Source organism: Melozone crissalis, unplaced genomic scaffold (assembly GCF_028551555.1).
Source record: "Melozone crissalis strain CALT ecotype California unplaced genomic scaffold, PUWL_Pcris_2 ptg000042l_1, whole genome shotgun sequence".
Classification (NCBI taxonomy): domain Eukaryota; kingdom Metazoa; phylum Chordata; class Aves; order Passeriformes; family Passerellidae; genus Melozone; species Melozone crissalis.
The window spans coordinates 4,730,736-4,747,672 of record NW_026535820.1 but is presented as its reverse complement, the minus strand read 5'-3'; the positions used below and the strand labels follow the sequence as shown (position 1 = coordinate 4,747,672).

Below are 16,937 nucleotides of genomic sequence, written 5' to 3'. Positions count from 1 at the left end.
TTCTTCCCAGTGGTCAGCACAGAGCTATATTTTGGATGGAGAGCACTATGCAAGAGATAAAAAGAAATTCTGGGGCACAACCAGCAACGGTTACAAACCCAAAAGGTACCAAAAGCAGAGTAGTGTGAGCAAGACCAGAAATACCTGATAATCTTCTATACAAACTCTTTTCAAAGCATTATAAACAGCAACTAGGAAGAACATGTTCTACTTATAAAAGGACAGGTGTTAAGAAACTTCTGAACAGGTATACGAAAGATGCATTAAAACATAAAGTACCTTTCCAAAGCTTCTACATTCTTTTCACCATACTGTTAGTTTCTCGTTAACAGGACTCACAAAAATATTTATATAATTTATTTTTATTGTTAGATTCATTAGGAAAACTTTTAAATTCTACTTACTTTGGATCTGGTGGTCCATCTGACAGGGGCTTCATGGAGAGTTTACACAGTGACCTGAATACAAGGAAGGCATCCTTTTGTAAAATGTGGGAAAACTTAGCACCAGGGGTAGGTCCTGAAGAATTTCCAGATTCCTAAGGAAGTTAACATATTTCAGTATACCATTTTGCATTAGCAAGGCATGCAGGGAAATCCCCATCTCTGAGCAATAAAAGGTTAATATATTATACAATTATAACCAACTCACTTTAGCTATATGGTCTCAAGATTAAAAAAACAGGAACATTCCACAGTCCAACTGAAATAAAAGTCACTACTGAAAATGTCCTACTCAGTAAGAAGTCAGAATTAATTAAAGAGCATCATGAAATTAGGTAGGTCAAGTTTAAGTAGGGTAATTTGCAGTGAATTGCTGCCAGGCTCTTTCAGTAGATAACTAGTTTTAAAAGACCCAAACACCAGACATTTTAATAGATTATGAATAATTACCTATCTGCTGCCAGATACATTTGATAAAATGTCTATGGTACAATAAACACCCCTATTACTAATTTCTTGCAATTCTGCATTATTTTCCATACATAGGTAACATGTTTAATGTTAAGTCTTCTATTTGTATGGCTACATGACTGTAACTTTTTAAACTTTAAAATTATTATTCTCAAACCTGATTACTCAGTACACTCTGACAGCAAATATTCTTGGTCAGCTGACAAGTGTACACATATACAAGAGAGGGAGTATATTTTCACACCTATTTTGTTAATGAAAATCAAATCCTCTCAGACATGAAACTCTTAATCTGAAATCACTGCATTAAGATCATGCCATCAGCTTGAAATTTCTATTTCTTGTTTGAAAAGAGCACACTAAAATTACACAGGCAAGTGTATTATTGGCTGTATGTTTCACTATGTATATTGAATACTAGTTTTACAGTTTCTCAGAAACACTTCACGAAACAGGAAAATGAGTTTTCTTGAACAGTAACTCCATGGGACAACTAAAAACATGCTGGGAATAAAAAAGACATCACATGCAAAATTTATTCCAAAAAATTTCATTTAAGTAATGCATTGAAGTAAAGCAACATGACTTAATTCTTGAAATTCATCTCAGTAACTTATTTTATGGAATTATACTAATCACTCTGCACAAGCATTGTGCAACATTTAAAACTTAATACTTTTTTTCAGTATTTCCCAATTTTATCTGCTTGTACCTGAGTATCATTGGAAGAGACAGATAATCTGTCATCAGGTAAAGATGGTGTATAAGCAACAGAAATTGGAGTCCCTGGAATTCCATTTGCCTGAATGTTTTCACTGTCACTGCCATCCTCTAATGATACAGTTGTGCCATCACCACCTGCAGTCCCTTCCACATCTATCAGAAAAGATGCAAAAATAATTAACAAGCATTATATGAGATTAAAAATAGCTTTTAAAGCCAACATTTAAATATGAAAAAAATCATAAGGAGGAGTTTAAGACAGAATTTACATGGCAATACAGAACTATAAAAATTGCAAATATTCTTAATTCCAAATAATGAAAATTACAGTAAGAAATTCAATTATAACTAAACTTGTCAGGGTCACCACTCTACCAAGTTTCCAAGAAGTATTGGTATGGGACATCACCCATTAGTCTGATAAACAATTTACAACGAACTGAAAAGTTCAGTGAGACACTGCTACTGGAGAGAGGGACCCACTTCTGAAGAGTGTTCATAGAGAAACAAAATAATAATTAAAAACAAAACCAAAAACCACCAAGAATTTGTATATTAAAAGAACATTGATTCTCCAATATCAAGTGTAAATCCATATATGAAATCCTGTCCATTTTACTGTTAAATAATGCACTGCTGAAGTCTGACAGCACAACTGTCTTCTTCAGCATGCAAGTCATATTTAAATGATGATAAATTTTAGTTAAATATTTGAAAGTGGTAAAATAATTCTTAAGGTCAAGAACCAGACTGCAGTTGCTATTGTCTTGATAGATATTAATATAATACCTCCAACTACTATGTTCACCATTTCCTGCACAATACTTTCTACAATTTCTTGTGCCTTCTCTTCACACTCATTGCTTTCACCATCGTAAGTTCCTCCATCAGCTTTAGAAAGATCTTTAAAAAGAAAAACAAACACAAACAAGGATTAATGAGAAACTCTGAAATTAAGATGGTACTTTGCTTGCACTTAATATTTCAGAATAAATGTTTGGATGCTTCAAAAATAGGTATTTGCAGAATGCAAGAACTCCAGTGGTTAACCTGAAATGTTAATTATTTGCCATTGTAAATGGCAATTAATCTACAGGCCTGTGCCAACAAAACACATCAATTTTGTATCTTCATATACATTAAAACATGGAAAACTTGAGGGTTTTGAGATGTTCTCAAAAACTTACACAATATTACACAGAAGCAAAAAGTAATTTTTGATTCAGACCTATAGAGTGCAGGACTTGAGTAGGCTCTTGAGGGACAGTGGTAACAAGGACAAATGGGCATTTTGCATTACTCAACTATCTGAAAACTTATGCCTGCATTACTCCAGATTTGGGATAGAAAAAAAAGACAATCCTCAAGCCTTTCTTTTTACAGACCTTTTCCCTCCCTCCATGAAACAGAAATACACACTGATTACTTTCTGCTGCTGTGGCTTGGTCAGCTTCTGTCTGTTCATTTTCAGCACTAGAAATGTCAGATCCATTTTCTGCCTCAATATCTTCTTGAAGGCTCTTGTCCACATCGTTTGTGCTGTGGTCAAGCTCTCTCTCATGGTCTTTGGACAGCTGATCAGCCTGTGCTGGAATATGTCTCAAATGAGGTGATTCAGGCTCATGATGGCTTACTGGAGACTGTTGGAGATGGTGTTGCTGTCTGTGTCTTTCCTTTTCCATCTGTTTGGCTTCCTGAAGCTACAAAAGCATTGCAAACAGAGAAGAAATTCACTATCAAAATAAAACAATAAGATATATGCATTATTTTATAGAGAAGAGATATCTATTGTCTCTGCTTACACAGTAGCAGTTTAAGAAAATGCATCTTTGTTTAATTATAAATAACTTCAATATCATGGGATAATCCATTGCAAGAGGGATGCTTCCCAACTATGCATGTAGTTCACACCTTCACTGTCAAAGAAGGGATGACCACACCACATAAACCATAGAGCCAAGAGTTGTCTACCTGCCCTATTAGGAAGCTCAGGGAGTAGATGTGACAATAAACAAGGTGTGTTTGGAAAAACATCAAGGCAAACTCTTTTTTGTGGTCCCTTGTTCTGGAATCCCCAGAAACGGAAGAATTTCTGTGACTTCTGTACACCACCCCCACCCCAAACTTCAGATTTTCCACCTATTTCAGAGGGCAAAACACAAGAAGAAAAATATCAGATACCAGATTCTTTTTTTCCCCAAAGTACCCAAGTTAGAAAAGCCAAAAAGCCTTAATAATGATGAAACAAATGTCTCAAGCTGGTTTGCTTTCAAGAGGTAGTTTCTAAATAAAGATACTGAGATACTCACTGCTTGATTTTCCATACGTGCAAAAATGACATTCAGCATTTGTGTTAGAGTGGCCTTGGCTGTAGTTTGATTGATAAGATTTTTGCTTGCTAGGTAAATATTGTAACATGTTCTTACAGCCTGTAGTACTGTTCCTTCGTGGATTTCTATGTGTTGAGATGTTACTGCAGTGAGCAAAGCCTAAATAAACACACATAGATATATTTACCAGTCAAAACATTTATCAGTCAAAAAGTTTACAAATTAATAAATACCGAAACTGGGCTACTTCTAAAATATATATATAAATAAATATTTTAATACAATTTAATTATGTTTTCCCACATACTCTTGTACCTATATTGGAAAATCATACCAGTTATATTAAACTGAGTGTTTTTCATCAACATATCAAAGTATTACATGTTTCACAGCACGTAACAGCATGAAGCAACCAAAGGAACCATCAGAGAGGTAGCTAATAGAAGTCATCCTCAAATTTTCTAAACACAAAACAGGAACAGACTACCCATTAAAGCCTGGAAGGGAAGCCAAAGGGTCCAAAAGTTGTTTTAGAAATAAATGTAAATGTGATGACCAAAAATTGAGTATGAGGTTAGACAGCTATGCTCAGACAACTGCCTTTTACAACAAGCTCTTTTTGGTAGATGCCAGAAAATTGTGTTGGCCCCTCTGTAGAAATTTGGTTATTTCTTCCTGATCCTGGTAATATCTGCCTCTCTTTAAAAAAATAAAAGCACATAAGCCTGGGGAAGATCAGATAACACAGAAGTAAGGAACAAATTAGCTTTATGTGAGGCCGAGGCAGGCTGGATTAAAGGGCAGTAATAGAGGCAGATAAAATCTGAGGACAGGGTTTGAAAACATTGTCAGGGATGTGTGTAGGAGAGTGGAAAGAAAGGGGGAGAGCCTGGTTTGCAACAGTTTGTATTCATCACTGTAATCCAGTAGAAGGAATGAGGGAATTTTGAGCATTAAAAACTTTGACAGTTACCATTCAATGGGATGTCTGGGGTAAGAAAGAAAGAACTGGAAGCACTGGAAAGCTCCTATTTTTTAAAATTTGTCACAGTTAAAAAAGTTATCTCAGGTTGGAAAATTTACTCGTCAAACCACACCTCGCATCTCTTACTGACATTGTCAGAACTTCAAAACACACAAGGCACCAAGAAGTGGAGAAATAGTACCCATCTCTCACTCAAACCCCTTAAAAAGTAACATCAGTCACTCTTGAAAACCAGCTGAACAGCTATTTTTTCCAAACCACTACCATCTGGACCCAACACAGTACATATTTAGATTAGTTAATATTTCTTTCACCAGTTACAAATTAGACCACTGATACATGTACACACACATACTCAATAATACAGCAGTTTAGGAACCACCTACAGCTCTTCTCTTGGAAGACAAGGTCTCTTGCAGCCTAGCACTAGGGACACTAATGAAAGGTGCAGGGGGCTCCAGTCTCCATCTCTGGTTCTGGTGATGTCATTCATAAAGTTAATGTCATCTTTGTGTCATCTTCTGTCTCCTCCTTATATTTGGATGAGTAAGAAGCTGATATTTGAAAAGTCAATTTTAACTTCCACTTCAGTTCAGCGAAATCTTATGATGTTTTTTCACCCAACTTTTAATAATAGAAAGTGGAGCCAGCTATTAGAGAAAGGTGACAAGGCTACAGATAGATTATGTGCTCTTTTGTTTTAATTGGCTTAACAGCTTCAATTTCCTAACTTTTTTTCAGTATGCTTGTTATGAATAGCAGAGCCTGGTTCTTTTCATACCACCTGATTAGAGGTGTGGAAGCAAAGAAATGCTTCAAACACACACTCAGGCATACCTCCTTAATATCTTAATCCAAATTCACTGAATAATATTTTCTGTGCAGCCTGAGGAATCAGGGTTTCTACAGGGCATCTCCCTGCAGATATCAAACTACCAAGAGTTTACAGAGCTCTTGATAGTCACTTCTTTGGGTTTCTTTCCTTCCCAGGCACTAGATACGAATCTTAATGACTACCATGCACATTTGCAAACTGATAAGCATTTTTAGCTTTTATCTTTTGCTAATAATTTAGAGTCATCCTCAGGCTATTAGTTATTCTAATTTCACATTTCTCTTCTGCTAGTATGCCAGACCAGTAGAAATATGAAAACAAATGGAAGACAGAAAGAATTTTACCATCACTTTCTGAACATCCTTCCCTCTTGACAGTTTCCATTTAGGGCTCAATTTGATGATATGCCCTAGAAAACATCACTTGATTCTCTATCATAGAAGAGTGTATCATTATCACAATGGCATGACAGCTAACTCTGAGAAACCACACGTTATGAAAAGTGGCAGTATTGCTCCTCTGAAACCCTTGTGAACTCACATGTTAGAAAAATAAATCCTTCCTTTCTCATTTTAGTACTTTTCTTCAAGTTACTCCCCCTTACTCTGTGACCAAGCAACTACTATGTCCAACACAAGGAAGAAGAGAGGGGTGACAGATGAGTAGAGGACAATTACCTTAGCTCCCAGAAAAGCAGGATTACTCAAAATCCAAAACTGCTACAAAACACAGGTCCTTGAGAGATGGAGTAACAAAAGCTCTGCCTTCCTCCCAACCACACTCTTACTCTTACTTTGCAACAGGTACAGAGCATGAAGCCACCTGTACTATTTTAACAGCAACTCATCAATACAAGTAAAAATCACAGAAAACAAAAAGCACCCTCAGGTGGTTCTCTGGTGTTTAGTTTTGGGGTTTTGTTTGTTTTGAAAGTGGCTTCAGTACATGCAGAGTATTAAATGCTTGCTAGGACAAGGCATGGGGTAAGGGAAAAGTCTGGGAGCAAAGCCTGGACAGACAAATGGCTCTCTGCAGAGGTGAGAACAGCAAGCTACTCCTATGGAGTCATAGCTATGTTGCTCTTTTCTACCATGTAAAATTTTGCTCTTCAAGGCTTATTGCAATTGAGTTCCCACTCCTTCTGGTCAGACTTAGCTCATCTGCTCCCACAGTATCCTCACTGTGAGCTAATAAGTAAACAAAAGGAAAAAAAAGCCTACTTTATTTACTCCTCTCCTTTGCTGCCCTTTAGAAACAGAAGGAAACCTTTGTGAAAGGTTAGAGCCGCCTCATTCTCCTTCAGGTCCTTCCAAGGAAGCTTTCTTTGTCACAAAACTTGCAAAAATACCAACAGCCAACAAGCCCTCTTTGCCCTGAAACTACTGGCGACAATTCTGACTGTGAGTGTGTTTCCTTATGCTTTCCCTCCAGTCCTTCATACTTACTGTTCTGTGTTTGGGAAAGACCTTACAGTTCTGTGCTGCCACCTACTTACTATAAATAAAGCTAATTAATTTTTATAAACAACCATTGGATGGCTTTGGGAAAGGAGAAAAATCCCCAGGATAACTTCCTGAGTTACAGATATCATATCTTTGTGTGACACCCAGAGTATTTTTTCTTTTAGCCTGAAGCACATTTGCCAAGTGAATTTTCTATTATTTAAAACAAATGGATTAGAACAGTTCAGGAAGTATCCTGCTTTGTGAGGCAAAACAAATGTAATTTTAAAAGTAAACTAAATTAACAATAATCTTCTCCTAAAAACATCCAGCATCCATCTATAACTCTAAACTTTTGATTCCTCTCACACTGAATATTCTATAAGAACAGCATGGTTACAGCAAAATAATGTGACTACAACCAGGAGAAAAATTTTCAACTCGGGGTCAGTTTTTTCTTCCTCTCAGCCAACTCTGATCATCTTATCTTTGGAAGATTTATGACACAGTACAGCTGTCATCTGATCAGCACGGGCTTACTTTGTCTTGATTTCGTAATTCAGTTGCTTGGAAACTCCCGAGTACTTGGAACAGCACATAAAACACAGTAGCCCTAGCTCCTCTCTCTAGTGTGAATTAGCTACTAGAATCACATAATTCTGTTTCCTTTGAGAGGGTCTACAGAGTTATTTTCAATTTTTTTTTAAGTTAACTTGCAGTCCACACACTTACTTATTACAGAATAATGCGTTAGCATGGATCGACTTTTGGAAAACACAGGAAACTGAACTCTTTAAGCCAAAGCTCCTTAAATCAAATAGCCTGCATAGATGTATAATTTTTAAGTGATGCTAAAGAAAGTCACTAAATAACATTCAACTTTTCAGACTACAGCCAACAAGCACACACAAAGGTAAGTTAAGCTGTAAAAGTACCTATATAATATACACTTTCCATATGGCAAACCAAGGAAAGAAAACACGAGTGTAAACAGTTGATATCATGTTAAATACTGCCTCCTCATCCTTATTCATTCTTTACAGATTAAAAAAAAAAAAAAAAAAGAAAAATAGTTTTGCCATAGTTTTAGCTCTGCAAGCACCAAAAGGCCAGAAGACACATAAACAGAACTTCAAGACCTCTGCAACTGTCAGTGCAAGCCTGCACTCACACACCACAAATGCCACAGCAGCCTTAGGAAAGCAAGCCTGGAGGCAGAAAGATTCAATCAAGGGATGTTATTTCACACAATTTGAATAAACCTCTTTTAATTGCATGAGCAGACTAATTACTTGCCTTATTTCTGCCACAACAATCCCCACCACAACAACTATACAAGAAAGTTGTGTGGCTTCACATCAGAATTACACCCCAATCAAACTAAACTACAAGGGAAATGAAGGAAAAGGCCAATTTCCCATTCTGGTTCATCACAGAGTCTGTAGATGAAGAATAAGAGCATCACAGCAGAGAAGAGAACATGTGAGCGATAGGAGCAGAGAAGTTAAACTGGTGTCTCTTGTTGCAGGACACGACTCTAAAGCTTAGATAGCTAAAAAAAGACAAAATGCACTTCTCTGTGTCAGCAAGAAGATTATTTCCTTGGTAGTCAGCAGAAAGGTCTTTTCAGAATGTCTGAGTGGCTCCGGCAGTTGGGAACTGGCTGAAGATGACTCCACCCCGGAAAGGCACCCAGTAAGTAGGAAACCTGCAGTGCCTGTTGGCTCTTGCCCCATGATGGCTCCCAGATCCCAGAGTGAGGGCAGCACATCACACCAGGCTGCCCATCCTGCATGCAGAACCAAGACAACCCTCCAGAGAGGAAGGCGTCCAAGTGATCAAAGTTCTCAGCTTTCACTGTGGTGTTGGTGAAGCAGCTGCCCTGTGGGAGTGCTGCTTATGTTGAGGGTAACAGCCTGGGAACACCAGCAAAAAACAGCAGGAGATCCAGGTCTGCTGCCTTCTATCCCCCTGATGGAATTAAGATTCTTCAGACAACATACTAACCACCAGAACCACGAAAGAGTCTAAGATGATCATCCTTCAAATCATACTGGAGAAGCAGGGTCCACATTCATCTCCGAATTGAAGTGTTAGGAGGCCTAAGAGAGTATGACTGACTTAGAAGTTTCATTATTCTTTCAAAGTCAAAAGTTCTGGTCTTTGCCAAGGTTATTTAAAATTTTCAAGCTTTTCATGGTGTTCTGTGTATTGGACAAAGATGGAGTCAAAGTCAAAACAGCACTCTCAACTTTCCCAGTTACTCTAACATGGCAATTAGCTACATGAAAACAGTAAAAGAAATTAAGGCACTAAAAGAGTGTACACACTTAATGCACTTTGCAATTGTTGAAGAACTGACTTTCTCAAATTTTCTCCTGAACAGAAGGAATATTAGCTCTTAAAGCCCCTTCAGGCAGGGAGGACTGGAATAAGAAAGCATTCAAACAGACAGTATTACAATGCGAGAGAGTTATAATAGTTTCGGCCACTGAAAGTTTAAATCAATAAAAACTTCCCTTTGCAGGATGGAAAACATCTTAAAGACATGAGCAAAACAACACAACAAATCTAGAAAACAGCAGCATGAACCAACATTTGTAACAACTATCTGCAGAAGTGGAGTGCAAAAAAGAACAGGGAAGGTTTGAGCTATGAAAAGGAGAAGAACAAAGTACATTCTTTGCATTAATACAAGTAAGTACAATCTGCAAGAAATGTCAATGCCTCAGGACACATATACACAAGATTATGAGGTAACAAATACTCAATTTTGCTTAACTAACTTCAAATGTATTCTTCACTCCTGTTCACCATCACAGTTATTTAAAGACTGCTGTTCCAGGAACAGGGTACAGCATTTCCACTAAACAGCCAAATTCTAGTACTTGGCATAGTAATTTCCTGAAACAAATACCCATAATTAATGGCTGCAATCAGAAATAGGTTCCCCAGAAACATTTGTACAAACTCCACATGCAACATTTATATAAGCTGTGGAAACAAACCCTGGACCTCCTTCAAGCAAAAGTGTATGACACAGCAGTACAAAGCTACCATGGTAATGTCCAACTGCCAGGTCTAATTGCATTTCATCAACAAATTCCAAAATGGATTTTAAAATCTGCTGCTTAATTACCATTTCTCCCACTGGGAGTGCAGGATTGTTTGACAGTAACTCCTCACAATTAGAGGCTCCACAGGTCTGCTGTGAATGAATTTCACCCAGTGGTCTATGTACTAGACTTGAGGCCACAACCATGAGTTCACCCAAAATGCAGTGCAAGAAATTAGGGGAAGGGCAAAGAATAGGGAGTTTCCATCTCCAAGAAACAGGATAAAGAAAATATTTTAACACTACCACGACATTTACAAATGAAGCACTTCTGGTTTTGAACTCTGAGGTCAAGAATGTCTTCCTGCTGCCACCACTATAAATACAGCAAGTATTAAACATGTTACCTTTATTATTTGTAGCTGAACCCCTTCGTCTGTTTGAGGGCCTTGAAAACAGCCACATATTGTCTCGATAATTCTATCAATTAGTTTTTTTCCTGGAGCTGTACTGTCTGGAGCATTCCCTGTCAAGTGCCCATATGCTATAAGTTTCTGGAGAGAGGAAAAAAAACTCATGTAAATAAGAGCTTTAAAAAATTAAGCCAGCTTTTTGTTATAATAAATAAATTCACTTGATAGTTCTAACTTGCACAGAATAAATAAAATAGCACCTTTTACCCCATGTATCATAAAACATCAAGGATTTTTTATATATCCTCCAGATTTATTCAATTTTCAGTCAGCAACTGCTATACAAAGTTTGTCAGCAAGTTTAAAGTTTTGTTCAGCAGTTAATGTTCTAAACCAAACAGGATTCCAAAAATTAACTCACATCACAGAAGTCTTTATATATAGTCAATATGCAAATGCTTTTTATACCAGATAAACCATCTGCAAACGCTCTTTATTTGAGCTACTAGCTGGTGTTCTATTTTTTAGAGTTTCTTCTGGTGTTTGGTGTTCTAGTATCCTTTGCTTTCCCTAGGTCTTCAATAGTTAGAAGTGAAATTAATTACAAAATTAGTAAAATCCTCTTCTGAACACTTTAGGCACAAGAGTACTTGTAAATCCCCATGCTACACAGAGTAGCATCATGGTACAAGAGCAGGCCAGGCACACATGTGCCTGTGACTGTAAATTGAGTTCACTGTTGGACTGCTCTGGAGGAGTGAATGGCTAAATACAATGCTGTAGAATTTCTTCTGAAAACATTACAGGAACCTCGAGAGTTTTGAGAGACTAGACATCTCAAGCTGTAAATATTTTACTGCCATTATAAATAGTATAAAATGAATTTCTAATGCTATACCTGCTGTGTTCGCTCAACACACATTTAAACACATGAAAATAGGTTGCTGTATATAATAACCCAACCAGGAAACCCTGGTAAAACACACAAAGAAAAACACACATACACTACATAACAAATCAGGCATACATTCATCTTTTGTGAGAAACACATTCTGTAAAGTAAAATAAAAAAAACCCCATGACATTATTTATTTCATATAACTACTCCCCCTCCAAAGCAAAGGATTTTACAGTTGATAGTAAAAACTCATCTTCATACAGACCTGTAAACAATCTAGAGAAGTACTGACAATCCTGGGGCACTTGGACTGGCATGCCAATTCAAATGGTAGGAAGTATTTGTCCGCTTCAATGAAGCTTGTCTTTGATTTCACAGGTGGAAGAGTGCTTGAACCAGACTTTGCTTCTCCATGAGGGGGACTAAACAGAATGACTGTATTAGAATACTGTAAAGTGATCACACAAATTGTTCTCACCACCACAATGTTTATGAATGAAATAAAATATCAAAAAAAATTAACATTAGGAAAGACAAACTTCTAACAATAGTAATCCGTGAAGTATTCTTAACACCTTTTATACTTCATGGCTCCTTTGTGGACCAGGCAAATTGACCCACTTGCCCACTAAGGGGTTATCCAGTGGCACCTGCTGGTATGGAAGCAGAAAGACTTGCTTCCCCTCAAATACCAAAGGACTCCCCTTACTAGACTGGCAAAAGCAACAAACTAACAGAGCAAAATGAGCAGAACCTTTATCTCAATCTCTGCTTCAGGTAACATCACTTAATTGAACAGTCGAGTGGTTACCAACTATCTCACTTGGGTAAATTATTGGAAAATACTAACTGTACAAAAGCAAGAAAATTCTGAGCTGTTGAAGTTTCATTGATTACAGCACCTTTAGAATGGTCGTGATCATTAATGTCACAGAAGGATAATTAGGAATGGGTCATTTTTCACTAATTTGAGTGCATCAATGCAGTTTCACTTTGGCTCAAAGCAAGATGTTTAGATTTTTCATTTCATAGAATAACTCATCACCTTTACATAAAGCATTCCCAACCTTTTTTTTTGCACTCACAAGTACCTTTAGATAAAAGGTAAACAACACTGGCTTGAAAAGCAGTATTAAAAAAAGTGCAAAGTGTCATATTCTGTAGTGAAGGCTCACAGAATTCTTGCAGTAATTCTTGGTAAAACAACTGCATTGAAATACAGCATGCACGTTGCTAATTAAAACAGATGCTTCAAGGAATGCACTCAATTTCATGTTCCCAAAGTAGAAGAATGGACTGCTAAGATTCATTATAAATCCACAGCATGACTGCAGTCCCACACATTATAGAGTGGGCCTTAAACTAATCAATACAAATTAGTTTCAGCTTTTCAAGGAGCAGGCTGGATTGTCCTTCAGATTATATCTGTCACCACATTAAAATAGATCTTGTTTAGGTTGCTTAAAAAGGGCACCCAAATTCAAGACTTAAGAGTGAGTAATTAGTATTAAGATGCTACTTTTTACTGGCTACATCACTTTTGAAGGTTTAAGAATTTATCCCTACACATTTTTTTCCTGAAAGAAAAAAAAGAAACCTCTGAAGAAAGCCAGAGTTGTTTTGGGTTTTTTGGGGGTTTTTTTTGTTGGATGCATAACTTTATTTATTGCCCTGTATTTTTCTGCTGGAAGCAGAGCTCTTTTGAACAACATCCTAATCAGATAAGTTGCAGAGGAAGTACATGATTCTTCTATGTTCCTGAATCTCTCTGATACTCCCTATAAAAGCTTTACTCTGAGGAATGAAAGGGCAGTTATCTGTTGCTTCTGTCTTATGACAAGACTGCACCTCATCTAGCGATTATGCCCACTGAAATCATCAAAATTAAGTTAAAAAGACCACTCTGAAAATAAACCCAGAATTGTTCAAAACAAGGAGCAGGCCATGGTGAGATTCCAAAAATGAAGAACCCATGCCACACCAAGCTGCTACATTAGCCTGGGGCATCTCCTATTCTCTGAATTGAAAGCTATTTTAAAATGGGCAAGATATTAAATATGGAAGATGATGCACATTTGTCTCTGGAAAAGCAACTCAGTAAGCTCTTCACACTGTTGGTAATGTAAGGGAAGGGGATTGCAGAGAGAGGAGAAGAGAAATTCAAAAGTATTTCTTAATGTCAGTGAATTGCTTCTTAACCCAGCAACGATTCCCAAAACCTTTTTCCCCCAAGGCATCTACAAAGCATGGGAATTATGAAATATGCTGGTATTTATGCATTAGCCATAGAGAAAGGCTAAGGTATGTATCAAATAATGGATTTGGAAATTCATTTTGGCAGCATTTGCTGTGTAATGGTTACATAAATCAGCTTGTACTTTTTTATTCCCTTCCCCTGCACCCCACTACCAAATACCAGTTCTGTTTAAAAAATAAATAGCAGAACAAAAGGAGCTGTTTTCCATGCAAAATTTCTGGAAAGTGGAAATTATCTACTGTTCAGTTCATTCAAGGTTAACTGAGATCAGTTACCTTGAACAGGGACTGGAAAAATTTAAACACTCATCATTAGAAATCCATTATTAGGACATTTGAATCCCAATTACAGAAGCAAGGTCCTGAAAATACTTTAATGGACTATGAAGTTTCTCTGTTCTAGGGCATAGAAAACCAGTATTTTCTACTGCACCTAAACAATTTGACTCTACAGTAAGAATAGAGAAGTCCATTCACAATTTCCAAGACCAGCAAAGCCTTCACAGTAGCAAAAGGCTACTGTCAAAATAAAGACAGCACCAAAGAAACCAAAATCTATTTAGAAAATGGCTATAGGAAGATAAGACACAAATTCTACTCCCAAAAAGATCCCAACTTCAGATATTGATAGGGCAGAAATTATGCACTGGAAGTTCAGAAATGGCTCAACCACATTTGGTTAAATTATTTTAATTCTGTGGTTTCATTAGTTTTAGCATGGTATTTAACTACAGGACTGGATATTACTTTTCCTTATTCAGTGCCCAGAACAAATATCTCTCACTGAATATTTAACATAAAGCATTTTCTCTTATCATGCTTCACAATGTGGACTTCTGCTTTATTTATACCACTCTAAGAAAAACCTATTATAAATTCATATTATTACTTTCTGTCTGAGACAATGTTGTAGTGCTGAATGCAATGTTTTCTAAACACTACATAAATATGAAATTTATTTTTACAATCTTACTATGAGCTCATTGTATTGACTTCATTTTGCTGGGGGAAAGCAAAGCACAATTTCAATCAGACGCACCCTTCAAGTTTTACAAGCCCAATTTTATAAGCTGCAAGACTAAATTTTTCAGCATATTTGATATTATTAAGTTTTCTTTTACATCTTCTTAAACAAAGTTCCCACTGACTTAATTACTGCTGGAAGTGATTCTATTTTCCAAACCAAAACTGTAGATTTCTGCTCAAATATCTAGGAGATGAAGCAGAAATCCTTAGCATCCAACTTTGAGGTTTTAATGACTTGCCCAACACTGAAATCCAGTTACAGGACAGAATAGACATCCCCAAGCAGCACCCAGCTGCCTAAGAACATTTTCATCCTCAGTTTCACCCACTGATCCAATTCTCTCAACAAGTGGTATGAACAGGCTTCACCTCACAGTCCTGACTCAGAGTTAGGAACACTGGACGAGGAAGACAATCCTGTGGAACATGTAACGAAATGCCAAAACCAGATCCCACAGCTTAGCAATAGTTAGAAGTTTGTTGACAGCAAAAGACTGCTGAATGCCAATTGTTGGTTTTACCATCACTTGTAGAAGAATTGCCTTCACAAATCTATACCTATTCCCTAACAAGGTCCTTTTCAGACTATCTTTGCCAGTTACATTACTTTTCTCTGCTCACTCCCACTTCCTCACCCCAACCTGCTCCCTCTGATCACTCACTTCTTTTCCCTGCATTCTTCCCCCTTCTCTGAATGTACTTCAAGGCTCTTCCAGCAATACATTGAAATAAATTTCTGCGCCATCCACAAAGATATTTTCCAACTCTGATCCCTATTTCCTATGCTCCCTGGCCAGAGAGTACCACCCTGCTCCCTTCTAAGCACCTTCTGCTGCCTCTCCTATGTCCTGTGCCCTGCACCAGAACAGCCAGACACATAAAGCAGCACTATCTGTACATTTCCAGATACCACCAACCACCCAAAATACACTGAAAATGTTTTTCAGAAAGTCCATACTCCCCATGCAGAATAAGTATGGTACACATTTTAAGATGTTAAAAGCACTATCACTTAATACAATGAACTATCACATACCTTTGCTTTTCTGTTTCAGCCTTTATTTCCTCTGTAAAATGAAACAAAGGCATAGTTATAGAAATGGCATCATAAGCACATTTACAAAATTAAATAACAGAAAACTACTGGATAGCAAAACTATTTAGGCAAACATTTGAAACCAGGATTATTATAAAACAGAAAAAACATGTTTACAGTTTCATAAGTACCTGTACTCTCCACCTGCATTGACTGCAAACTGTATCATAATTACTTTGTTAATCTGTATTCAAAACTGGATGCTTAAATTTGCATCCAGTCATGCCAGCTAAACATCATGTCCCTGAAATCCTTCTGTGAAGACACTGGCCAGCTCTTTTCACAGCTGATGTATATAGAAATAATAAGGAAAACACAAATATTATTCAAACTATTAATTTACCCATAAAGAACATAAAACATATACTGCTTGATATTATACAGAAACACAACCAAACAATCCACTGCTAGTTCTTAGATGAAATCTGAATGACCAGTTATCACCCCTGGTTTTAAACAGTGTGAGATACCACAGTAATGACTAAGGGAGAGGAAAAAAGTCTGTAGTACCTCTATTTCATACTATTTTAAAATATATTATAACAGAAGGATGAATAGTTCGCAAACATTTTCAGCAATTAACTATACATTTTCAAAATAATTTTAAATTACTGGAACTAATTTTAGGAAACATCTTTGAGTCAAGACTAGTCTTTTCTCTAGTCATTTTGCATGCTTAAACCACAGGGAATTTCAAAAAGTCTAGGTTATCCAGTGCTGAAGCAATACATACTTAAAATAAACTGTACAGGATCAAGAATAAATGTGTGTATTTGTGTTTTTAAAGAAATCTCAGGAGATCTATTCCAGTATCAAGTCCTGATTACATGCAAAGCTGTAATCAACTAAACCAAACACTATACTTTGATTTTTGTGTATAGGCCTTGAACTAGAGGCATAGATTGATTCTGACAAAAACCACACCAACTTAATCTTTCTAACCAAGCTCCCATGCAGCAAAAGC

At 36.9% G+C, this 16,937-nt stretch overlaps 1 protein-coding gene across 1 annotated transcript in view; it reads right to left on the bottom strand.

The window, feature by feature from the left end:
- ARFGEF1 (ADP ribosylation factor guanine nucleotide exchange factor 1) overlaps positions 1 to 16,937 on the bottom strand; it is an 84,384-nt gene that overhangs the window by 42,273 nt on the left and 25,174 nt on the right. Inside the window, exons 2-9 of the mRNA XM_054284640.1 lie at positions 15,914 to 15,944; positions 11,861 to 12,017; positions 10,692 to 10,838; positions 3,947 to 4,126; positions 3,064 to 3,337; positions 2,427 to 2,540; positions 1,627 to 1,790; positions 405 to 538 (exon numbers count right to left, since the gene is read on the bottom strand). Coding sequence (XP_054140615.1) covers positions 405 to 538; positions 1,627 to 1,790; positions 2,427 to 2,540; positions 3,064 to 3,337; positions 3,947 to 4,126; positions 10,692 to 10,838; positions 11,861 to 12,017; positions 15,914 to 15,944 — 1,201 coding nt within the window. The remainder of the gene's footprint in view (positions 1 to 404; positions 539 to 1,626; positions 1,791 to 2,426; positions 2,541 to 3,063; positions 3,338 to 3,946; positions 4,127 to 10,691; positions 10,839 to 11,860; positions 12,018 to 15,913; positions 15,945 to 16,937) is intronic.